Source organism: Heterocephalus glaber, unplaced genomic scaffold (assembly GCF_053883595.1).
Source record: "Heterocephalus glaber isolate CG9 unplaced genomic scaffold, H.glaber_assembly_v1.0 deba00001479, whole genome shotgun sequence".
In the NCBI taxonomy this organism is placed as follows: Eukaryota; Metazoa; Chordata; class Mammalia; order Rodentia; family Bathyergidae; genus Heterocephalus; species Heterocephalus glaber.
In genome coordinates, this window is record NW_028258316.1 from 23,093,346 (window position 1) to 23,120,259 (window position 26,914).

At 38.4% G+C, this 26,914-nt stretch overlaps 1 protein-coding gene across 1 annotated transcript; it reads right to left on the reverse strand.

Annotated features, from left to right (window-relative positions):
* Window positions 1-1,220: 1,220 nt before the first annotated feature.
* On the reverse strand, window positions 1,221-26,558 carry Dnajc25 (DnaJ heat shock protein family (Hsp40) member C25). The gene is made up of 4 exons (XM_004849573.3): window positions 26,113-26,558; window positions 12,249-12,401; window positions 9,583-10,053; window positions 1,221-2,436 (listed from the first exon to the last, which is right to left on the reverse strand). The coding sequence occupies exons 1-4, from the start codon at window positions 26,443-26,445 to the stop codon at window positions 2,314-2,316; spliced, it is 1,080 nt and encodes a 359-aa protein (XP_004849630.1). The 5' UTR covers window positions 26,446-26,558; the 3' UTR covers window positions 1,221-2,313.
* Window positions 26,559-26,914: the final 356 nt, after the last annotated feature.

The window sequence follows — 26,914 nt, forward strand, 5'->3', positions numbered from 1 at the left end:
GAAATGATGATAGTCCTAAAGTGAAGAACAACAACTAAATTTCAACATGAGGCCCACAACTAGAGGAGCTTATGGGGTCCTCTGAACAGGATTCTTCTCCAAAAGTTTCTAAAATAGAGAGGCTTTTTTTTTTAGGGGAGTGGGTAGAGTATGGTGATAGTAAAAATATCCAGAATATTTAAATGACATTTGTGACAACTAATGGCTGTTCCTTCACCCTAGGATTTTAAAGCACAGAGTTACTGTAGCGTGTTAAGAGAATAATAGTCCTCTTGTTAAAGACAGTTCACTCCTCTTGATTCACACAATGACTGTGTCTCCAAAAGACAGACCAAACGTTACCCGGTGAGCAGGATCCCAGGGACAAGTCTAGAAATGAGATTTCTGGAAAGACAGGAAGAAATACAAAAAATCTTACAGAATGTCCATAAAGATATACTGTCTATATCAGCCAATCCTTATGAATGTTATCATCTCTTGTCTTCTTTCTTTCCTTACCACTAGATAAAAAAATACAAGCATTCATAAATTTCTTTGAAAATTATAAAAGCAAGTACCTATATTTCTTTTTGGTCTCCATAATATATGGCACATATTTCTGTTCAGAGATGATAAATGGCAGCATGTGTTAGTTGTATGATCACGCGTTCGCTAAGACAGGGACTACTGACTCTACAGACAACCACAGCATCTTAAAGGCATTCATCTCTGGGTAAAAGTTGGGCATTTGAGGTTGGAAACATAGCTACCTGTAATTTACCCCTATACCTTATTCATGCTCATAAAAATGAATGGATCCATATTTTCATCTAGAGTTTATAAAAAGATAATTATGTGGGCCGGGGATTTAGCTCAGTGGTTCTGCCGCCTGCCTCGCAAGCGCAAGGTCCCAAGTTCGATACCCAGTACCAAAAAAAAAAAAAGAAAAAGATAATTATGTAACTTCAGAATTTTAGAGCTGCAAAGGAGCCCTATAAATGGTTCAAATTCTTTCCCAATTTTATAAATGAACCAATTAAAGCAATCATTCACAGATTATATAACTGGCCTGAAGTCTTTATCTAAATTAGCAATGACAGAACCCTTTATATGTTGTGAGTTTAGGACTTTAGTATTAAAGAGATTCTGTGTACCTACTATGCTACCCTAATCATTTAAAATTATATCATATAAAATGCAATATATTAGTCTTTAGTTTAAAATGTCATACCAACAAACAATATATTACAACCATTTATTAATATGAAGCAATAGGATAAATCCTTTACAGGAGTACTGATTCACTACCATGAATGTGTACTGATACTTTGGTACAGTATCATGCTTTTGATTCACTCAAATTATGTGCCATTTACTTTGATTTCCATATATGTAAAAACATTTATATTTCAGTGGTTGAGAACAGTACATAACCATGCATATCTTCTTTCTAGTTTAAATGCATATAAATGTTCTCATGTACAATGGAGTTTTCACCAATCAAGGACTTCATAATATATAAACAATTTTTCAGCACACTATCTCTTGTCATTTTTTTAAATTAGAGGGGACCCCCCCCAAAAAAAGTACTGTGGTACAAAAGATCCTTTTACAAAGTCCCTTTCTGCAGAAATGTTTGAGAATACAGTTATAGTCCTATAATGAGACTATAATCAAGATCATCCTACAAGGACATGAGGATAGACCCACTCTCTTGGAGAGTTTCTGATCTTTAAGAGTACTGTAATAATGAAAGGTGGGGATTTAAAGACATTCTAGCAGAAGACTCTCCTAGAGAGATTAATTTGAACATATTTCAATCCTACAATGACTATAATGAAGACAACATGATAGCTGAATAATTCCACTGAAGAAGTTTGTGTCCAAAAAGACACAATAATTAAATGTTATCATTTTCTATTTTCTTACAGTTCATGAAAATATATAGGCCATGAAAGCAGAAAAATGTAGCAGTATAACAAAGAATAAGGAAACACCCTCGAAGAATAAACACTTAACACACCAAAATTTTAAATGGTATAAATTTTCATGTCAAATCTTTAACTGAACTATAAAATTTTTAAATGGCAACTAATAAATTTTCATGTCAAATCTTTTAACAAAATCCATAAATACATTATAAAAATTGAACAATCATAAATGTTTTATGTATAAAGTTTTAAGTGAAAGTTGATATTTCTACATTATTCTGTTTAATCAATACTTCTGGCATTTTAAGTTACTGCTGAGGAGCAGTTGATACATTTCTAAAATAATTCAGTTATGAAAAATAATATCAAATTAAAGTTTGACATAGTAGCATTCCATCAATCTTCAATCATCCACAAATGTTAACCGGCCAGGCCCTTCATTCTTCATCCATCTCCTGTATCTCTTCCATCTAGGGTCATTTGCCAATTTTTTCTTTAATTCTTCTTCCTGTTCTTGTTTATAAACCTGTAAATATAAATAATACTATATAACTTTACAATGAAAAGAGAAACATTTGCTGTTAACTTTATGGCATTTGTACATTTTTCAAATATAATTCTACATAAAAGTTTCCAGTGAATATACTGACTTGTCTTCTGAAGACTGTTCCTCTAAAAATATGAAGTTTAAGCATTTCAACATTCAGCGTGAAACAAAAAAACTTGTAGAAAAGCTGGTAGTACCTTTTTGTCACAGATTTCTGTAATTTAGGAATGCATTCTTTTCCTCATTGAAATCCCATGAGTTTAAACTGTGTTTAAATAGCTTAATATTTCCCTTGTATAATTAACATCCAATATTAAAGAATCAATACCATTTTTTAAACATGGTACATTGCAAACATAACCTTCAGTTTTGTTAATTTTAGCCAAGGAACAAAATGATCTTAAAGATACGCTTGTTGGCTAGGGATATAGCTTAGCAGCACAGTGCCTGGCAAGCGTGAGGTCCTGAGTTTAATTCCCAGTACCAAAAAAAAGATATGTTTGTCACCAAATTGAGCATACATCTACTACTTTATCTCCAAAGACTGGCTTTTCAAAAAAAGTTGTATTAAGTCCTTCAAAGAAGGTTAGATAAACTACATAGGTTAAGAACAAAGAACATCTGTTTTTAACTTTTAGTGGATGTCAACTGAAACTAAATGGACAAGCTGTCATGTTATAGCCAGTTTCAAACCCACATCAAATTTTAGAAAGAAATATTACTTCCAAATACTAGGAAGTATTAACCTCATATAATAACCTATCAGCCCAGTACAGTCATCTAAGACACAATATTTTTGTCTAAGAGAGAAATTTCTCTAATAGTTTAAGAGCTAATTAATGTTAACTTCTATTATTATGTTGTTAACAGGCTGAATATTTTAACTTACAAAAACAGCAACTCATACAAAGTTAATTTACTTAAATATTATTCAGACCAAAACTTTACTTTCAATAAAATGTATTTAAAACATCACTTATAAAAAGGAGTGACAGACTGAGGTCCCCAGTCGCGCGGAACACATGCTGAATCAGCCCGCTGCAGACAGGTATGTCTGCCCACACCCTACCGAGGTCCCCAGTCATGCGGAACACACGCTGAATCAGCCCACTACAGACAGGCAGGTCTGTGCACGACCTACCGAGGTCCTGAGTCGCGCGGAAGACATCGAATCACCCCGCTGCAGACAGGCAGCCACCTGATTCCACACTACAAAGACGCAGAGGACACCGGAACACCAGATCAAGGTACTCAGTCCCACTGCTCCTGGTCCAGAGGAAGGGGCTTCCCGGTCACCATACCTCCCGCTGCTCCCGGCCCAGAGGAAAGGGCTTTTGGGCCACCTTCTGTCCTGCTGCTCCTGGCCCAGAGGAAGGGGCTTCCGGGCCACCATACCTCCCACCCCTCCTGGCCCAGAGGGAGGGGCTTCTGAGCCACCATCCCACTGCTCCTGGTCCAGAGGAAGGGGTTTCCCGGCCACCATCCCTCCGGCTGCTCCCAGCCCACAGGAAAGGGCTTTTGGATCACCATCCCTATCACTGCTCCTGGCCCCTGTCCCACCTCACCCATCTCAGAGGAGGTAATCTGTACAGGCACTAACAGCCCCCGCCCCAGTCGAAATGAGAAAACACGTAAATAAGTCTCAAAACCAGACTTCCAGATCACCTACAGCAACCCCAAAGGGAAATGAGATGGAACACTCTGATACTCAAACACCTGGACCCACTGAACTGGCAAAAAAAAGGGGATCTGGAAAAAGTGAAATCAGAAATTATTTCTCAGATAACAGGAGAAACTGTGCCCCTAGTGCAAGACATGATTAATAAATCTAAAGAGGACCTCAGGAACATGATGGAATCCCAACATAAAAAACAAATGGAATCCATAAAACAGATGCAAATAGATTTCCAGGACATGAAAAACTCCATTGAAAGTCTACACAGCAGAAGGAGCCAATGTGAGGACAGAATTTCAGATATAGAAGATAAGATTGCAATTAATGACCAGGAAAAGAAAAATTGCTTCAAAATTATAAGGGAACATGAGAAATCAATCCAGCAGCTGCTAGATGATACAAAGAAGAATAACATAAGACTGATTGGGCTCAATGAAGAAACAGGAGAAAGTGCAGAAAACATAAAAAAATCTCTTCACAGAAATAATGGCAGAAAACTTCCCAAGCAGGGGAAAAGAGCTTGACATACAGATGAGTGAGGCATATAGGACTCCAAATAGCCTTGATCAAAAAAAATCTACACAATGGCATATAATTGTTAAGATTCCAGAAACACAACAGAAGAACAAAGTTCTCCAAGCAGTCAGAGAAAAGAAACAAATCACATACAAAGGAAAGCCCATCAGAATCACAGCAGACTTCTCAACACAAACCATCAAGCAAAGAAGAGCTTGGAGTGACATATTCCAAGCCCTAAAAGAAAACAGCCTCCAACCCAGATTGATGTACCCTGCAAAACTATCTTTCAAAATGGATGGAGAAATAAGATACTTTCGTGACAAAGAGCACCTTAGGAACTTCGTGAATACCAAACCAGCACTCCAAAGAATTTTACACAATATCCTAGGAACAGGCATTGAGGATCACAACCCCAGGAAACAAAGCAGCATGAACCCATCTGGCATGACAAGAAATTAAATGGAAAGGGGAAGAACGCAACAAAAAGAAAAAGTCATGGCAATGACAAGTCAATACGTTTCAGTTATAACCATCAACGTTAATGATCTCAATTCACCAATCAAAAGAAATAGACTGGCACAATGGGTCAAGAAGCCAAATCCAACAATATGCAGCATACAAGAAACACACTTAATTCAAAAGGAAACTCATAGACTGAAAGTTAAAGGGTGGAAAACAATACTGCATGTGACAGGAACCCCAAAAAAAGCAGGAGTAGCTATCCTCTTGGCAGATCAAGTAGATTTCAAACCAACACTGATTAAGAGAGACGAAGAAGGACACTACATCCTTGTAAAGGGAAGAATCCAAGAGGAAGAGATGACAATCATAAATATCTATGCACCAAACACTAGTGCACCCAACTATATAAAACAAATACTAATGGACATGAAAAGTCATATATGCACTAATACAATTGTAGTGGGGGACCTCAACAGCCCACTGTCACAAATAGATAGATCAACTAGACAAAAAATAAGTAATGAAATACTAGAACTCAATCGAACTCCTGAACAAATGAACTTAACAGATGTTTACAGAGTCTTCCACCCAACCAAATCAGAATACACATTCTTCTCAGCTGCACATGGATCATTCTCCAAAATAGACCACATACTCACACATAGAACATGTTTAAGTAAGTGCAAAGGAATTGAAGTTATCCTCTGTATATTATCAGACCATAGTGCAATGAAATTGGAGATCCATAGCAAAAGAAACTCAAAAAATTTCATAAACACGTGGAAATTGAACAACGCATTTCTGAATAACCAATGGGTCACAGAGGAAATTAAAGAAGAAATCAGACAGTTCCTTCAATTAAATGACAATGACAATACAATATATCGGAATCTATGGGACACAATGAAAGCAGTCTTACGAGGGAAATTCATAGCAGTGAATATGCATATTAGGAAAACAGAACGAGTCCAATTTAAACAACCTGATGCTGAACCTTAAGCTTCTAGAAAAAGAAGAGCAGGACAACCCCAAAGCTCATACAAGGGAGGAAATTATAAAGATCAGAGGAGAAATCAATGCAATGGAGACTAAGAGAACAATACAAAAACTCAATGAAGCCAAGAGTTGGTTCTGTGAAAGAATCAACAAAATTGACAAACCTTTAGCCAACCTTATCAGAAAAAGGAAAGAAAAGGCCCAAATCCATGCAATCAGGAATGAAAACGGTGAAATTACAACAGACCCAGCAGAAATCCAGAGGATCATCCATACCTACTTCCAGCACCTATACGCCAATAAGATGGACAACACAGAAGAAATGGACAGATTCCTAGAAACATATGAATTACCAAAGTTGAATGAAGAAGACCTAAAAATTCTGAACAACCCAATATCAACCAATGAAATTGAAAATGTAACTAAAAACTTATCAACTAACAAAAGCCCGGGCCCTGATGGCTTCACTGCTGAATTCTACAAGACATTTAGAGAGGAACTGCTGCCACTACCGTTGAAACTCTTCAATGAAATTGAAAGGGAAGCAATACTCCCAAATTCATTCCTGGAAGCAAGCATCACCTTGATCCCCAAAGCAGAGAAAGACCCAACTGAAAAAGAGAACTATAGGCCAATCTCACTAATGAACATAGATGCAAAAATCCTTAATAAGATACTGGCAAACAGAATGCAGAAGATCATCAAGAAGATCATACACCCTGATCAAGTGGGATTCATCCCAGGGATGCAGGGATGCAGGGATGGTTCAATATACGAAAATCAATCAATGTAATACACTATAACAATGGAGCCAAGGACAAAAACCAGATGATTATCTCCATAGATGCAGAAAAAGCATTTGACAAAATCCAACATGCATTTATGATAAAAATCCTACAAAAAATTGGAATAGATGGTCTCTACCTCAAACTGATAGAAGCCATCTATGAAAAACCAACAGCCAATATCATACTAAATGGTCACAAACTGAAATCCTTCACACTAAAATCAGGAACAAGACAAGGATGTCCACTATCACCACTCTTGTTCAATATAGTTCTGGAAACATTAGCCACGGCAATTAGACAAGAGAAAGAAATAAAAGGAATAAAGATAGGTAATGAAGAAGTCAAATTGGTGTCATTTGCAGATGACATGATACTCTATATAGAAGATCCCAAGAACTCCACCAAAAGTCTTCTAGACTTAATAAACAAATTCAGTCAAGTAGCTGGTCACAAGCTCAACACACCAAAATCAATAGCTTTCCTCTACACCAATGACAGACTCACTGAGAGAGAAATAGGGCAAATAATTCCTTTCACAATAGCATCCAAAAAACTGAAATACCTAGGAATCATCCTAATGAAAGAAATCAAAGAGCTCTTCTCTGAAAACTATGGCACTCTGAAAAGAGAGATTGAAGATGATATCAGAAAATGGACAGACATCCCCTGCTCCTGGGTAGGAAGGATTAATAGAGTGAAAATGGCCATACTTCCAAAACTGCTATATAGATTTAATGCAATTCCAATTGAGATCCCAGCAGCATACTTCATAGACCTCGAGAAAACAATCCAAAAATTCATTTGGAACAAGAAGAGACCCAGAATAGCAAAAGCAATTCTAGGTAACAGAGGTATGGCAGGGGGTTTCACTATCCCCAATCTGCAACTCTACTACAAAGCTACTGTGATAAAAACAGCATGGTACTGGCAAAGAAACAGACCTGAGGACCAGTGGAACAGATTAGAAGATGCAGAAACAACGCCGGACACACCCAGCCATCTCATCTTCGATAAAGGAGCCAAACACCCTAACTGGAGGAAAGATAGCCTCTTTAATAAATGGTGCTGGAAAAAATGGGCTTCAACTTGCCAACGAATAAAACTAGACCTATATCTCTCACCATGCACTAAACTAAAATCAAAATGGATTAAAGATCTAAATATTCAAATAGAAACTCTGAACCAGTTGGAACAGAGGTTAGGTAGAACCCTTGAAGACATCGGTGTAGGAAAAGATTTTATGAACAAAACTTCAGTTGCCCATGAACTAGCACAAACAATCAACAAGTGGGATCTCTTCTTATTAAAAAGCTTCTGCACAGCAAGAGAAACCACCAGCAGTGTGAAGAGACAACCCACAATGTGGGAAAAAATCTTCACCTCCTCTTCCTCAGACAAAGGTCTACTATCTCAAATCTATAAAGAACTTAAAAAGATCAGACCTCCCAAATTTAAAGACCCAATCCAAAAATGGGCATCTGAAATGAACAGACATTTCTCAGACAAAGAAGTAGAAATAGCAAATAAATACATGAAAAAATGTTCAACATCACTGGTCATTCGAGAGATGCAAATGAAAACAATGCTGAGATTCCACTTCACTCCAGAAAGAATGGCTGCTATCATGAAATCAACCAATAACAAATGCTGGTGGGGCTGTGGGGAAAGAGGAACCCTGCTCCACTGCTGGTGGGAGTGTAGATTGGTGCAACCACTGTGGAAATCAGTATGGAGATACCTCAAAGAACTAGGACTGGAAGTCCCATTTGACCCCGCTATTCCACTGCTGGGGATCTTCCCCAAAGAATTAAAAGAATCATACCACAGTGATATATGTGCGCCCAAGTTCATAGCAGCACAGTTTGTAATAGCTAAAACTTGGAAACAGCCCAAATGCCCATCAACTGGAGACTGGATAAAGAAAATGTGTATTTTTTATATAATGGAGTACTACTCAGCCATAAAAAATGAGAAATTAGAGACATTTATAGCTAAGTGGATGCACACTGAGGCAATACTCTTAAGTAAAATAAATAGGACACACATGTATAAATACCGAATAGTTTCTCTGGTGTGAGAAACTGAAAGTGTAAATAAGGACTAAATGTATAATAGGTCATGTGAAATAGGAAGAAAAGGGGCAAAGGGGAAGGAAGTGGGAGGGCTAGGGGAAAGGATAGAAGGGAATGGGATTAATATGAGAAAATGGAAAAATAGGAACAAAATCTTTGTAAATAGGGAGGACTGGAGGGGTTGAAGGGAGGGCTGGGCAAGGGTGAAAAATAAGAACCAAGAGAGACGATGTAAAGGTGCAAATTTCCAATGATGAATGTCATTATCTTGTATACCTAAAATGTACCAATTATTAGAATGAATAATCGATAATGTAAAATAGGAAGAAAAGGTCCAAAGAGGTAGGGGTAGTGGGAGGGGCAGGGGAAAGGAAAGAAGGGAAAGGAAAAAATGATGAGAAATGGAAAAAATGGAAATAAAGTCTTTGTAAATAGGGAAGGGTGGAGGGTGTGAAGGGAGGGCTAGGAATGGGGAAAAAATAAGAACCAAGATGCATTATATAAAAGCACAATTCCCAATGAGAAATGTAATTGTGTTGTATACCTACAATGTACCAATAAAAGAATTTAATACAAAAATAAAAAATAAAGTCACAGCAGAGTCACTACTCACCTCATAATTCTCCTTTATCCAGAGCTCCCGTTTAAGAAAAGTTTCTTTCTGATGATCTTCTAGATTATCAAACTGAGACTTTGACATCTTCATAGATTTACGAATGAGATACAGTCTCTCTTCTTCCCCATATTCTTTACCTTTGATGTTAAAATTATAAATCCAGCGGCAATACCAGACTATATATGAGCACAAGTGAAAAGGAGCTAAGACAATTTGAAAGAGGAGAAGATCATGTATTTGGGGTTTCTGGTAGCCTCCCTTTATGTCTATTTTACTTTTTATAATGTTCTTTATGATGTTCTCCTCCTTGTCACGAATTTCTTCTTTTGACTTCTTGTTTCTACCTTTTTCTTTGGCTTTCTTGAGCAGTCCCTGCTGTATGGCGATCTCTGTTGCTTGGATACGGTACTTTGGCACTGTGGCTAGGTAGCTAATTGCCTTATTGTAGCTATTCCACCAGCTGACAAACTAGAATATTTAACAAAGAAAAATGAGTCACTTTCATTCCCACAATTCTCTAAACTAAAGCAATAGTAAGGGGTCTTAGTAAATATCATCACACAAAAAAAACCATTTTAAAATATAGGGATCTCAGCTTGGCATGGTGGCACACGCACGATTGTAACCTCAGCACTCAGGAGGCTGAGGAAGGAGGATCACTGCAAGTTTGAGGCAGCATGGGCTACAAAGTGAGTTCAAGGCCAGCTAGAACTACAAAATGAGACCCTGTCTCCAAAAATATATATCTAGGTATAGGGATCTCAAAGATCTCACTTTATAAGTAAATGATGATACAACTGAACAAAGCCCACATGTACATGGGCTCTCCAGGCTGAATAAGTAGGATAAACTCTGAGCTGGGCCAAAAGTCATTGATTCAGACAGGAAACTCCCAGATCAGATGATGGATCAACAGAATCACCCCACATCAGTCATTTCACATCTCTACCAGAATGGCTCCTCTTTAGATCACTATTAGGAATTCTCTGGCTGGGGATTTAGCTCAGTGGTGCCTCCACTTGCCTCACAAGCACAAGGTCCCAAGTTCGATCCCCGGTACCAAAAAAACAAAACAACTCTCTCTCTTTTTCTTAAACTGCAATCTATTTACTAGAAGATGAGTTAAATAACAAAAACCAGCTGGTAAGAAATTTATTTTTTAAAATTCTCAGGGTTTAGATTAGTAGGGGTGAACCTATGGCACATGTGCAGCATTGGACACCCAGAGCCCTCTCTGTCAGCATGCAAGCCAAGCTGCCCCAGCAGCCGAGTATTGGAATTTCAGGTTAACTGCACAGTTACCACTCTGCGATAAATAAGTAGATTTTGGGGTGCAGTTTGGGCACTCAGTCTCGAAAAGGTTTGCCATCCCTGATAGAGATTAAGGCAACTGTATCATTTTTATCTCTTTCGTGAGCCATCTACATATACCACAGTAATACATACCATATTTTGAACTGAAAGATTCAAATATGTTTGAACTCTTTATTGGGACAGCAAAGCATTAACTTACTTCATAACCATAGTCAAGCACAAAGGGTTTTATTGTCAGAAAACTGCATCTTACATAGTACAGTGAACACAGCCGTTACACTATAAATATCCTGAAATATTATAGCAACAGTTTATTAGATACTACACAAAAAATAAAGAAAAAAGTTATTAGAGTATTACACTATCTAAAACAAAAAAGAAGGACCGGGGATTTAGCTCAGTGGTTCCACCGCCTGCCTCGCAAGCACAAGGTCCTGAGTTTGATCCCCAGTAACAAAAAAAATTAAAAAATTATTATCTCTTGCTGTCCCACTTTGAAAGGCTAATACTTCTAGAAAAGCACAGATACATTTAAAATGTTCCACCTTACTCTTTGATAAGAATTGTTTTATTATAAAAATTGAATATCATTTCTGGAAATTAACCTGGAGAAGTAATTTTCAAACTAGCAAATTGCTTCATTCTAGTCACTTGATTTGTGACAGATGTGGCTAATTTAAGAGTAATAGGAAAGACTCATTAAATTTTTGAGATATTTTAAAACAACACACAAAGTTACTGTATCGCTTTTAATCTCTTTCAGTGGTCTCCAGGCTAAGCAGCAACATCTTTGGAAGCCGTGCGGAAATGTGTGTGGCACTTCTGATTGCTACAGTGGTGGCAAGTACTACCGGCATTGTGAATGGGAGCCAGGACTTGTTAGGCAACACTAAGGACTTCTCATTTTCCCCAAGTTTTCAAGAGATCACTGAAAAGTTCTACAAAGGTAAAAGACATGATCTGGCTATCATACAACAAATACTCTACAGGGAGCATGAGAAAAGACCTGGTTTTGGTGGTGGTAGGGGTGAGAAGGGTGTAGTTACAGAACAACACTCATCATCAGATTTCCCACTGACAAAAATACCAACACCTTCAGTTGCTGAAATAAATAGTTTTCTAGTACAAAAAATTAATCTCTTGGGCCAGGGATTTAGCTCAATGGTGCCGTGCCTGCCTTGCAAGTGCAAGGTCCTGAGTTTGATCCCCAGTACCAGAAAAAAAACAAAATTAATCTCAACTGGAAACAAAATTTTATGTAAAGGCTTTTAATGCAGTTCTGGTGACCAGCAGTAGGCAATATGTACTCATGCACAGACACAGAAATACACATATAAATCGATACACACCTGAAACACTGAAATAGCACACACGCTGACCAAAATCACTACCCTAACATCCACTTTGGGAGCAAGGCGCCTGCTATAGTAGTGGTAGTAATGGCTATAGTATTCTTCTGGATGATCCAGCATGTAGTCATAATCTTTCCGTGTTTCTTCATCCTGTTAAATGACAAGGTAGCCAATTTCATAGGACATTTTATTAAATGATCTTAGTTTATAATCTGGTAAGTCTACAATTTTATAATTTGTAGAATTATTCTGAATTTTAAAACTGTCAAAATAAAAGTACTTCCCATTATTCTTCAAAGGCATATATAAATTTACTTGTAGAAATTTCACATTCATTATAAAGGCATAATAAAAATAGTCTTCAAATTCTTGAGTATTACTGATCTTCCTGCAAAACTGTAATATTTTTAACAACAATTACCTAACCATGCCTTTTTAGCTAATGCTGTGGTGCTAATAAGAATAGCACTATGTTCCTACAACTTAAAGCACATGACAACACCTACTCAAAAACTGTTGATGGAAAAAAATGTTTATATCCTAAATATATTCACAATTATATTCCAACTTTGTGTAGAAATTTTTCTATTGCAAGTGGAATCGGAAAACAGTCTGTGCCTTTGAACTCAATTATAATAATCCCACAGAAACGTTGTGAAGTCACTACAGTATAATGGTCAAAATCTAGCTTTTGTGACCCTCGACAAAATATTAAGCTTCTAAAAGCTTCATTCTTCTTCATTTTTAAAAAGGGACAGCACTTTCTGCCCTAATATTTTTAACTTCTTTTGAATATTAAATGACATACATTGTATAAAGCATGTTACAAACATGTTGTATTTTACTAATGTACATTGTCACAGCCCAGTCTATAAATAACATATCTTTCTTAATCATATAAACACATTGAAAGAATTACAGTATGATATCCTGTTATGAATGTTCACAAAGTTTTTCTTAAAAATCTTTTCTAATTCTAATCAATTCCTACCACATAAATGCAATGTTTTATTGAGCTACCTAGGTTGAGGAATTAGTAATCTAGGTTATTGTTTGCTTTTTATCCCACAGGAAACCTATTTTTCAGTCTGTCTCATTTCAAAACAATGTCAAAGACTAAAATAAAATGAATTCTTTATATGTGAGTGTAGTAGAAATCCTCACAAAACAAAAACTTTTTTATTAGTACATGTTTGCAGTATATAATGATTACATTTACTGTGAAAAAATCTTTTTTTAACTTAGAGAATTTCTTTCTAGGTTAAACTATTCAATATTCATAAAGTATGTTCTAAGCTAAGAGCACTTCAAAATCTAACCAAATGCCTTGTCACTGCAGACAGGAGCTTTGGGGTCTGTTCAGAGACTCCTTCTGAGTCCCTCAATATGTAGTTTCATAGTTTCAAAATAAGAAGCTTACTAATGATAAAATCTTCCCTATGCTAACTAAAATTATCATGTATTTTCTACTAAAATTTCTGAATTTAGATAGGCTTACAGGCTCATGCTTATAATCCCAGGACTCTGGGAGGCTAAGGCGAGAGGACCAGAAGTTCATGCCCAGCCTGGGAACTTCGCAACTTGGCAAGACCTAGTTCTTAAAAAACATAAATGGGGCTGGGAACATAACACAGTATATGGGCCCTTGGCTTCAAATTCCTAAGTACCACCAAACAACAAAAAAAGGTAATTTTATGGCAGTATACTGAGGTCAAAGTACCTATAATATGAGAAGCAGCCCAGGCTGATACTGTTTTCCAGTTCACCCCTAGTCTTCTGCCAGAAAGGATTTTCCTGCAGCTGTTGCCATATGCCTCAACTATCAATCCATTATTCCTTCATTAAGTCATCATCATATTACAGTGCTTCTAACCTAGAAAGGGTAAGTAAATCTTCACAGAGGTCACACAGATAGTCCTGAGGACTAAAGTCCACATCTCTTGGTGTGTCTCATTTTTTAATAAAGGTATCCTTTCAGCATTGTTCATCCTCTCTCCATTTTTTGCTTTTTGGGGGCTCATTTTATAAAAATATCCTGCTTTTGCCTTGAAACCCTTGACTTTTAACTTAGCCTTCCAATATTGGCAGATGTTTTCTGAAATACAGTTCTTGCTCAACTAGATTATATGTAATTTTGGAGCTAAATGCCACTTAGTCTTGCTCCAACTAGATTACATGTAATTTTGAAACTAAATGCCACACTGAGATTAGATTCCTACAACCGTACAGAATCACTCCCTACTCTGCTGCAGAGCCCTTCACCCATCTTGGCTGGCTGTACTCTTCCTGGGTGAAGTATACAGTTAGGCCTTTGCATGTACCTGGTATGTGGACATCCTGTGTCCCATGGCTATTCTCTCTTTGTTCTTAGAGAAGATCACATTCCATAGAATGGAACTATCATCCCTCCTTAAGCATTTCACTCCCAGGGTCATCATCTTCCTACTGTTTCTAGATTTGTGACTTCACCAAGCTCTTCTAACAGAACAGTAAGCTAATGCTCCAGCACCAACAACTCCAGAATCTATCCCTTGTGTGGTTTGTCTACTGCAAGCAGAACTGTGGGGTCCATTCAAGGTGCCCTAGTAAGTTCTCAAACACAAAAGGTGTCCTACAAAAGGTCTCAGAGGCAACCTTACTTCTCTTTGGAGCTTATTTTCCTGAGGTCACCATAAATTAATGATTCTATATTGGTCATTATTAGATACTAGGAAGTTGGCCACCTCCTCTTGTAGCAGTTAGTTGGTCGATTTAATTTTCACTGTAGGGTTTGCAGTTTTCTATTCAGAATGAAGAAAAAGATCTTTTGGCTGAGGCATGCATACAATTTAGAAGGTATTCAAAGTTGGTACAGATAGGTAAAAGTCAAGAGTTCTCAACATTCTAAGTAAAAATTCTACTCTTTTAGTAACCTACAATGTTTAGAACATAAGGATACCGAAATATTAGCATAAAAGCAAAAGGAATAAGAAGGACCATCCTTTTTTGGAGACTCCATTAGAAAGGTACATTTGTATTGTAACACCATATTTATTTTTTCTCCTACCCTTCTCAGAACTAAGGCAAGCCCACAGTTTCCTGTTTTTATCTTCAATGTTTCCCCATGGCCAAAATTAAAATTTCTTCGGCATGCAACAAAGTCCACATCTGGCCCAAACTTTCCTATCTAACAACATCCCACACCACTCTTGCCTCTTCTACTCATAGCAACCATTCAGATAACAAATCCTGGCATTTGGTAAATCCTTCCAATACAACATGCTTTCTCACACCTATATCTTTGAATATGTCATTCTCCTAAACTTGAAGCCCATCTCGTTCTTCCAACATTATGGGGTTCTAAAGGATATGGATGTTACTGCCTCACATGGAGTTGGACCACTCATTATTTTTTGTTTGTTCATTGTTGTGGGTGCGGGGGATCTAACCTAGGGCCTCACATGTACTAGGTAAGCACTCTGCCACTGAGCTACACCTCCAATCCCTGGACCACTCATTACACTTAGCATCTATTAATTATAGCACTTATCACATTATAATCATCAGGTTTTTTTGTCCTGAAAAGAGCATTTCTAGAGGGTAGATAGGGTAACTCATTAATCTCTTTATATCAAAGGCCTACCACAGTGCCTGGCATTCAGTAAGTGTCCTTTCAAAACAGAGTGACATGTTGTAAATATATTCCCTCACTATACATATCTCTCCAGCCACATAGGTCTCCTTTTCACCAGCAATGCTGGTGATTATGTCACAAAAATTTTGGGTGGGCAGAAATGACTGCTTGAGTTCAGTTTATGAAAATATGTTTATGTGGCTAAAATAGCTTAAACCTTAAAACATTTCAATATCTTACCTTTCAATAAGGTAGTACTTTTTCTTTCAGCAATTTTGTGGATCTTAATGTCCCAGGGTCAGGAGATTCCAACTTCTTTCCAAAACCAAAACCTTTTTACTCGTTTCTTCCTCCTCTCTGTCCTGAGCCTTGACAAGAAGGGAAATAAACTTGTTTCTAATCTCTACAGGAATAAATGGTGCTTCTGCTGCTGTCCGTCCACTCCCAATCCTCTTGGGCATATGCAGGAGGACTGGAACATAACCACCAATATCTAGATCAAAAGTGAACAAGAGGAAACCCACAAGCAAAGAAAGCACTGAATCCTTCCTTCTCTTATGAAAATAATCGTCCCCCTCCCCAGAGGCAAAAAAACATAACATTCTTACCCCTTGAAAGTAATAATGAATTATTTGATCTCAATACATAGCAATTGCAATAATATAATATTGCAGCCAGTTTTACATTAAAACTTTCTATTGCACAGTGTAGAAGCCACTTTCAGAGGGTCAAGGCTAGGAATCAATACTATATGAAAATATAATATTCTGTTCATTCTTAAAAATATATATTAATCTGATTTTTAAAAGAATCACACATATACAATGCTTCAAAATATAACTTCTGAGAAAAAAATATGTAGCTTCTGCTCCCTTAATTTTTTTTCCAGGTCATACTGAAGAGGAAAAAAATTAATTCCTCTCAGTTTCATCTCCTTTTTTGTTCCCTATCTGCCAGTCACTAGTACAACTATCTTCTCACATGTCTTCTCATTCTGTGTCATTTGAACAACTTCTATGATTTGGACTGTCACTTCTTAGTGACAAATCTGTTTTTCCTGCTTTCTCCTACTTTCAGCTATATCTTGAACATTTTCTAAATGTAACATTAATATCTCCAACTCAACAGGCTGAAAACCAAAATTAGTAGTTTGTTTCAGTTAATAGTATCTCCATCTACTTGACCACCTGAACTTTGAAAAGCCTTTACTACTTTAGATTCAGCAAATAATGACTCAGGTAGCTTGAGTTAAATACAAAAGGGCTTCAAGAACCCTCTCTTTCTAGAGAAAGAATCTAGCGAGCAATAAAAGCACAATTTGATGTGGTACGAAGCAAAGGACTAACTCTACCTGAGACCACTGGCAAAGGGATTCACAGAGATGAAATGAGAGATGTATCTTTTAAAGCAAGGTAAGATGTGGTGAAACCAAGCAAAGGAAATAGCAAGTACTGTATTAAGGTACAGAAGCATCAAACAATGGATTCAATGAAGCTTGTGTATTGGGGGAATTTACAAAGGAGCTGTACATCCATCCAGGAAGGTAAGTCTGGATAAGAACCATGGAGGATCTTACAAGCTATGCCACAGTTACAGTGTTGTTGTCTGTGATTTTTTAAAAAAATGAAATGTTTGAAAGTATGAAAACATTTGCATTATACTTAAAATGTATGAGTATATATTTTTGAAAAACAACTCTGGTAGCATAAAAAAATGGGATGGGGAAAAGCAATTTTAGTGGCTCAGAAATAGAATAGGACCTGATAATTAAAGGGCCACACATAAATCAAAGGAGATGTTCAGCATGATATTGAAGTCTCTAATAGTTATCATGTGAACAATGTTATCCACCAAAAGCAAGAATAGAAAAAGAGGGCCAGGGATTTAGCTCAGTGGCACTGCACCTGCCTCGCAAGCACAAAGTCCAAAGTTCGATCCCCAGCACCAAAAAAAAAAAAAAAAAAAAGAATAGGAGGACACCAAGTGTGGAGAACATACAGGAGAAAACTAGAAGATTCTGCAATAGGAGATTATGAAAACTACTGGATATCCTTTCAAGCTCTGGAGCCTCTAGGATTTATCTATTCCTATAGGAGTGTACCCTTCTTTGTCTTTGATTAACCTACATTAACTGTTATGTCAGAAGTAACTTGTGAAAAACTGGAAATAATGCAAAAAATTCCTGTTCACAGAAAGGTAAACTGTGTTCTGTGGAATGGAACAGATTATTGCCTTGCAGATATTAGGTTTACTTCCCCCACCCAGTCCTGGGGATTGATCCTAGGGCACTTAGCCTGGTAAACAAGCACTCTACCACTGGACTACATCCCCAGTACTTTAATTAATTAAATAATCTATTAATTTTGTATTTATTTTTGAAATATAGTCTTGCTAAGTTGCCCAGGCTGACCTTGAACTTACTAGCCTCCTGCCTCAGCCTCCCCAGTAGCTGGGCTTATGGATGTCACCACCTTATCCCGCTCATCAGCTTTTATAGGTATTCCTTATCTACCAATGTGCAATATGTTTCTCTTCTGTGCTAATTTTATATCTTACTGGTTCCCTCACTAATAAATGAGTTAGAGAAATCTCTCATTCACCTCAAATTTATGTGAGAACCATCACTATATTCCCTTTTAAAGTTTATGATTTAACAAAGAAAAAGACTGGGCTGTGGACATAGCTAAGTAGGACAGTACTTGCCTAACACACATAAGGCCCTGGATTTGATGCCTAGCATTGAAAAAATTTAAAAGATAACATGATTGATTTCAGACATGTTAGACTGCGGGTTTCTGTGCTATATAAATGAGAAGCAGTTGAAAACACAAGCCTGCGAAGCTTGCAGGTTTTAGAGTTGTCAACTTAAAAGGAGGGATACAGTCAAAGATACAGTTTTGTCAGTATGTGCTTAGAAAACAGCAAAGAAAAGACAAAGGACAGAACTCTAAGAAAAAGCAATAGTTAAGGCATATGAGGAAGAAAGGAAGACTTTGAAGACTGAAAAGAGGGCTGAGGGTGTAGCTCAGTGGTAGAGTGCTTGCCTTGCATGCCCAAGGCCCTACATGCAATCTCCAACACCTTGAAAAAAGTAATAAATTAAAACATAAATAAATACTGAAAAGAAATGGCTAGAAAATAGGAAAAAAAGGAGGAAACTACATCAAGGAAGTCAAAACAAGATACTCTGAAGAACGTAATAGTCAACAGTACCAAATGCCACAAAGAGTTCCAGTAAGAAGAAGAAAGGAAGAACCATGGGATTAGTTGATTAAGTATGACTATTCACCTGTTAACAAGGACAGTTTCAGTACATGTGCAGGTGCACATGTCAGTCTACAGTAGCTTAAGATGAGTGAGAAGAGAAAGGAAATAGGAAACAGTAAAGAAAAATGTAAGTTTTAAAGGAAGCAAAATTAAGCAAAAGGAGTGGGAAATTAACCAACAGATTCTCAAGTTACAAAAGAGGAATGATGAGTTCCAAAAGATGACTCTAAAAATGAGTTGTCAAAAATATCTTCTTGCTCCCCAACCCATTCTGCTCCCAGAGTTTTCTTCCAAAAACAAATAGATTTTCTCATTTCTCTACTTTAAAAACTGGTAAGTATTCAAAAAACATGCAGTTCAAATTCCTGAATATAGCCTAAAGGGTCATTCATCATCTGATCCCAAGCTCTGTTCCAGCCTCTTAAAATATTCTTCCTCCCATGTATTTCAACCTGGAAGGAGCAGATCCACAAAGTCTATAAAAAACATAAGAAAGGTCTTTGTGGTTATCTCAAAATATCCCATTTACCTATGATAACTCTGTACGAGCTAAATTAAAATGTCAACTGCTTGGCTTCTGGCTACAATTTTATCAACTCAATAGTTTTTGGGTTGAGATCAAGAACACTGCTAGGCTGCTGATGACACTGTGTGTCAGGTAATCAAAGCACCAGAATTAAACATATCTGGTATACAATCAACCTCCACTATAAGTAGGGGGAAAGGGTTGAAGTTAAAGAATCAGTATAAAATAACGTTTATGGTTTCAGAGCAGAAAAAGTAAATGTGGTACAAATATTATCATACTCATCTGGGCCCATGAAAGAAATCACTATCAAATGTGTCACTCCTTCCCACTGAACCAAGAAAGGATCCTAAAAGTGTTCTAGGTGGTCAGGACCAATCAGAGTAGGCACGTGAAATAAAAACTATCTGCTGTCTATAATCTATATATTTTCTTAATTTGGTTATTTATTGGCATCATAACTGTAATAGAATTTTATTTAATATTTCATAAAATAGTCATCTTTCAGTATTCATGGGGGATTGGTTCTAGGATCATGGTAGATAACAAATTCTCAGATGCTCAAGTCCCTTATATAAAATAGCTTAGTATTTGTATGTATCCTATACACACATTCTCTCGTACACATACTTTAAATTTTTTTATTTTATTAGCACATGTTTGCAGTACATAATGATTACATTCATTGCAGGAAGTTGATACATGTACATAATATATATTAGTTCTTTTTCTGCCCCCTTCCTCTATCTCCTAGTCCCTTTTCATTTGTAAAATATCTTTCTCACTGTTTCCTATTATCTATCTTTTATTTTGCTCTTTATTTATACTTTGGGTTTCTTAGGAGAAACCATGCAATATTTAAGCTTGTGTATCTGAATTCACTTAATATTATGCTCAATGTGCAACCATTTTCCTACAAATGACTCAAATTTATCCTTCTTTATAACAGAGTAGTACTACATTGCGTATAAATATTATTAAATGTTGATGGGCATTACAGGCCACTTTTAAGATTTAACTATTATGAGCTGTGCTGCTACAAACATGAGTAACTATGTATTACTGTGGTATGGTATCTTCAACTCTTCTAGGAAGATACCTAGGAGGAGAAGAGCTGGGTCAAAGGGAATTTTTAGCTTTAGTTTTCTGAGGAAACTCCATACTGATTTTCATAGTGGTTATACTAGTTTACATTCTCACCAATGACGTTGAAGGGTTCCTTTTTCCCACAGCCTGGCAACATTTGTTATTATCTGACTTCTTGACGGGAGTCATTCTTTCTCGAGTAAGATGGTATATCAGTGTGGTTTTAATTTGCATTTCTCTAATGGCCAGAGGTGTTGGAAGATTTTTTTCCCACATATTTATTGCCCATTTGTACTTCAGTTGTCCATTTTTTCACTGGGTCTTCTATTTTTGGAAATCTAATGTTTTGAGTTCTTATATATGAGTCTTCTGTCCAAGGATATTATGGCTTGTATCTAAGAGTCCCCTCAAAGTCTCATGCTTTCATAGGTGGGGCTTTTCAGAGGTAGGTGGATCTAGGGTCTGCGAATCTGGATTAAGGGTGTATGGTAACTAAATTAGTCCACTGATGGGTTTAGCATAGTTCTGGGTGTGGATGGCACCATCCAATAGGCTTGTAGCCTGGATGGAACAGTAAAAGAAAAAGGGAGGCTTACTGCTTTGCTGCCTCCTGCCTGCCCTGCCATGGGACTATTTCTCCTCTGCCATGCCCCTCTGTCTGCCTGGGAGGCAGTCAACTATGGACTGAAACCACCACAAACTGTGAGCTAAACTTAACTTGTGGGGGTCAGGTATTTTGTCCCAGTGATGAGGAAGTAACTAAGACAGAGGAATAGCTAACAAGCATTTTCTGCCCATTCTGTGGTTGTCTCTTCACTCTGCTGTTTGTTTCCTTTGCTGTGCTTTTTATTTAATATAACCCCGCGTTTGTTGATTCCTGATGTTATCTCTTGCGCAACTGGGGTTCTGTTGAGACAGTTCCTTGCTTAAGCCTGTTATCTTTGAGTTTTACCTATTTTATCTTCCAGCAGATTGTTTCTATCTTAATATTTAGATCTTTAGCTGGGTGTGGTGGTGCACACCTGTAATCCTAACACTCAGGAGGCTGAGGCAGGAAGAGCACCACAAGTTCAAGGCCAGCCTGGGCTACACAGTAAGTTCAATGCTAGCCTGAACTACACAGCAAGACCCTGTCTCAAAAAACCAAAAACAAATTTAGATCTTTGGACTATTTTGATTTTAATTTAGTACATGGTGGGAAATAAGGGTCTACATTCAATCTTCTGCATGTTTTTAGCCAGTTTTCCAGCATCATTTGTTAAGGAGCCTCTCCTTCCTTTAGCATGTATTTGTGGTCCCTTTACCATGCTGTTTTAATCATTGTAGCTCCATCATATAACTTGAAATCTGAAATTTTGATCCATCCTGCTTTGTTCTTGTTGTGCAGGACTGTTTTTGCTATTCTGGATCTCTTCTGGTTCCATATGAATTTTAGGATTGCTTTCTCTAGTTCTGTGAGGAATGCTGTAGGTCATTTTGATTGGGATTGCATTAAATCTCTATATCAGTTTTGGAAATATGCCCATTTTGACAATGTTGGTTCTGCTTATCCAAGATCGGGATATCTTTCAATTTTCTGATGTCCTCTTTGATCTTCTTTTTCAGAGTATTATAGTTTTCATTATAGAAATGTTTTACTTCCTTTTTTAGGTTAATTCCTAAGTATTTAATTTTTCTTGATGCTATTATGAATGGTATTACTTTTCTAAATTCTTTCTTGATGGATCCATTATTGATGCACAGAACACTATTCTTTTTTTTTGGTACCAGGGATTGAACTCAGGACCTTGTGCTTATGAGCCAGGCATGGTGCCACTGAGCTAAATTCCCAGCCCAACACTCTTCATTTTTGTGTGCTGATTAGTATCCTGCTACCTTGCTGAATTTGTTATAGTTCTAGTCTTTTGGTAGAATATTTTGAGTCTTCTATGTAAATAAATACTTATTACTACACCTCCCAACATTTCAATCCTAGAATAAGCCTTGAACATTCATGATGCTCTATTTCTGTTAAGGTTTTTTTGTTTTTGTTTTGTTTTTGCAGTACTGGGGATCAAACTCAGGACCTTGCACTTTCGAGGCAGGCACAGTGCTGAGCTAAATCTCCAGCCCAATTATGTTTTAATTAAGCTTTCCACCTATCAGAAATGTCCTTTCACTACCAATCTGGGTGACTTTTTTCCAGATCTACTTCGAAGAAAACATTCTTCTCTAATCTTCCAAAAGCAATAATTGCTTTCCTCTCCATGCTGCAATATAATAGGCATAAACTTTTATTATATAATATAAATAAAAACCAAATAAGTATGTCTCCTTTGTTTTATTATGTAACATAAATAACTAATAACTAATCAATAAGTATCTGTCTTCCTTTTTATGTTAAAAGCTTAAAGTCATAAAGTATGCCTTTTCTGTTGTCATGGTCTCCTCCCCAGCACCTATGTCAGAACTGGTTGGAGAAAAGGTTAAGTAAAAGAATATACTGAGGATATTGCAGAAGGTTCACTCTATATATCTTTTCCACTTGCCAGATAACCTTCATGCCAGCAATATTCCCCATGCTCTTCTCTTACAATCTTGCAAAATGTTGTCAAGTCCTATTTTCCCATTTCCTATCAATCATAGTTTTTCTAAGTGCATCCTTTCTAGATGTTCCTGCATGTTTATTTCTATGCCATTTCTCATGTTTACTTCAATTTTTATCTGTTCAAAAATGATCACTGTTCTCACTTTAAAAAAACATTAAAAGTACAATTTTTGTCATGCAGGGATTTTTCATTCATAATCATCCAATTTATATAGCTATACTCCTCTTTAAAAGTACAATTAATTTGGGTAAAATGACAAAGTATGCTCTGTATAACAATGTAAAATGCCAGAAATTCAATTTCCATTCTATCTGAATCCGTCTCCAATGTGAGTTTAATTAAATAACATTCATTATCTGATGTGCCAGACACTGTGCTAGGTGCTATGAACATACACACAAAAAATAAGGAGTGTGGTTTAGTAGAAAGGGGAGGGGTTACTCAATATACATAGGGCAGTGTGATAAGTGCTATAGCCACATATGAATACGTAAGCAGGACTAGAGTGTTCCACCTCATGAGATCCAATGTTGATACAGCTAGTGAGAGTCTGTTTACTGACTTCCAAAGTCCATGAATTCCCTGAGTCCCCAATAGTTAAATATGCTAACTACTGTTGCAATGCCTTAATTTACACAGCAATATTTATAGAATTCTGCTGAGGGTGATTTTCAAAGGTCCAGGCTATCTCCAAACATCTCTTTTCTCTCACAGATAATTTCTATCCTCTAGGAGTAATACAGTAGGGAGGCTGAGGAGCTATAGAACACTCCCCATGCTCCCTCCTTTCTTAGTACATCTCCATTTTTACTTCCTTGTTGGGAGGTATTTGTAGCTACCACAAACACCCTGTTAAGAGTTCAGTAAAAGAGTTACTTTCTACCAGCACACTAGTGTTTAACTAACTAAAAGTTCCTACCTGTTCAGTGGACAAACTAGCTTTTTATCAGCTAATAAATCAGTACTAAATTTCAAGGGTAGAAACCTTTAGAGGCAACCACAAATATCCACTAGATCAGTCCTCTGAAACTTTGTCTTTGAGAAAATGTCAAGAACAGAGAATCCCAGGAGGCCTCCTGGTAAGAATTTCTGTCACTCTTTCTACCCCATAACTGTGGCCCATATTTTCAAAGTTCTTACCAACATGCTCACCAGTCTCTTCCCAAACCTACCCATATCCCATATCAGCAAAACCCACCAGAAGACAACAGGGGCGAGCACTTCTGCTGTCCTGTCTTGTGGAAGTTCTGCCTGTCCAGAGCTTCCTTCTGCATCACCAGGGCTTTGGAGCACCACTAGCAGGCTGACTGCCTGGATCCCATCCTTTTTTAACAGTAGCAAGGTTTTACATTTATTAAAAGCTAGAAAAAGAAACAGGCTCTGTAGAGTGCTTTGGGGCTAAGTAAAAGTAGGAAAATAAGTACATTCTACAGGACAAGGGCAGGCTACTGTGAGAGAACACAGCAGCCTGGAAATTATCTTTGTCCCGCAAAGAGCAGGCTGGGGCTTCACACACTAGGCAACCCCAGGTGGACAGAGTTTTTTCCCACTTTTCTCAAATCTGTCCTCCTCACTCTACCCAAAGTAATGGGCAACTAAGCTCTCTAGCCTCAGCATTTTCCCAGCTCCCTCCCCATACCTCACTTAATTGCCTATGACAATTACAATCTAATGCTGGTGAGAATTAGTAAAGCAACAACATTCATTTTTATGACTCCAAACACCTACACTGCTCTGAAAAGCATGAAGAGTCTCTAGCTCCTTGATGCAATATGCAGCATTTTCAGCTCCATAAAACTAATCTGGAGAAACAATTCATGCTTAAACGACAGTACATCCACACAAAGTAGGCATTAAAAGCAGACTATATAGTCTAACTACATGGAAAACTTTACCTCAGGAAAAAAAAAAAAAGACTAGGAGAGAAATACCATACAACTACAACAGCTATTGCCTCACCATAATGGGGCCCTTGAAGCAGTGATACACCCAAGGACTTGATGAGTTTTTAATACGGTTTGATTTTTGTAGTAACAGAAAATAGCATTACACTATATCTCTCCATCTCCAGCCCCACAGGACACAATAAAACCTTTGTAAAATGATTAAACATACGTCGGAAAAATATTTTGTGCCAGAAATTTTCAAGAGTCTTTTTCTCCAGATCATTAATTACTCATTTACAGGTTTTATGTACCGAGTTTCTTATAGTTATCATTAAATCCTCATAATGACACTATGAGGAGGTATGGCCTTAATCGTGCATATGAAGAAAGCGCTATCCAAGGTCACTCGGGTCTCATGGTCAGAGGCAAGAGGCAAGCATCGGGTCTAATGACAGCTCCTCAAAACCTAATCTAAGTGCCTTTGTTAAAACTATCCCTCGAGAGATCAAAGTTCTGTCATGTCAAATGGTCACAGTCACACCGTTGCTCAATATTCCAGGCCTTTCCTGGGTCCTGTCCCAGATCCTAAGAACAATCACCCTGCTTTCCGACTATGCTCTCACGAAACCATAGAATATCCAAAGCTTTGCAATCACGATGACTCATGAAAAGAGGAGGGGGCTGGCTGTCCCCCTGCCCCCAAAGCCCAAGAAGGCTCCCATTTCCCATCCTGGCCAGTGGCCCAGGGGACTTTCACAGGGCTACGTGAGAAACGTGAGGCTCCTAAAGGTCGAGGTGGTGGCCGCTCCCAGGGCACAAAAGACCGGGCGGCGCGGGCCGGGGCCCGAAGCGCCACCCCACTCGCTTCCCGCGGGGTCCTCCCCTCAGCCCATACCTTGAGAGTCTCATAGGCGGTCGCCACCAGCAGGAAAGCCTCCTCGGCGCTCTGCGGCGTCCGCCCTGGGCCCTGGTCGCCGGGCTCGGGCCGGTAGCGGTCGGGGTGGTAGCGCCGGGCCAGCTGGCGGTAGGCCCTCGCGATCTCTGCCTTGCCGGCCGAGCGGCTCACGCCCAGCACCTCGTAGCAGTCCCGAATGCCGCAGTACAGCCCCTCCACCAGCGCCCCCGCGGGCCGCGCCAGCAAAGCCACCAACAGCAAGGGTGACAGTAGCACCAACCAGCACCGGTCGGCAGCCACGGCTTCCCTGCGAGGGGAGAACGGCGCCGCCATCCCGGCCCCTCTGGCGGCTCCGCCACCCGAGACGTTCCAGCTGCCCTCAGCGCGCCGGACACGGCCACCGAGATCCCGCTCCGTCAGCGGCGATTTCTCTGCGCAGGCGCACGGCGTGCAGCGGCGGCAACCACTTCCTTCACGACCCGTTGCTAGGAAAAAGAAAGCATCAACCGCCCAGCCGCTTCCGGTATGTTACTTGATGGCTTCCTGAGCTCGACCGACTGACCTAGGAGAAGTCTCTGTGCTAGGCGCGCTTAGGGTGTACGGAGAGTTTCACGGTCCACGCAACCTTTTCGCCGCCAGGACTTCACCTGATGCATCTAGCGTGAAGAAGATACGTGCTTAGGAGCCGGCGAAAGGGAGGAGAGAGACCGAAGGCTGCCGCGGGCGGACCCGAGAGGAGTGGACTGGGGAGAGGCCGCGGCGTGGCAGCGAGACTTATCAGTGGACACGAGATACAACGCGT

Coding starts and splice junctions, on each gene's coding strand:
- Dnajc25 (XM_004849573.3), bottom strand. CDS start 26,445: ATGGCGGCGCCGTTCTCCCCTCGCAGGGAAGCCGTGGCTGCCGACCGG. Junction 10,054..12,248: donor GTGCTATTTCAGTGTTTCAG/GTGTGTATCGAT, acceptor TAAATATTCTAG/TTTGTCAGCTGGTGGAATAG. Junction 2,437..9,582: donor GGATAAAGGAGAATTATGAG/GTGAGTAGTGAC, acceptor TTATATTTACAG/GTTTATAAACAAGAACAGGA.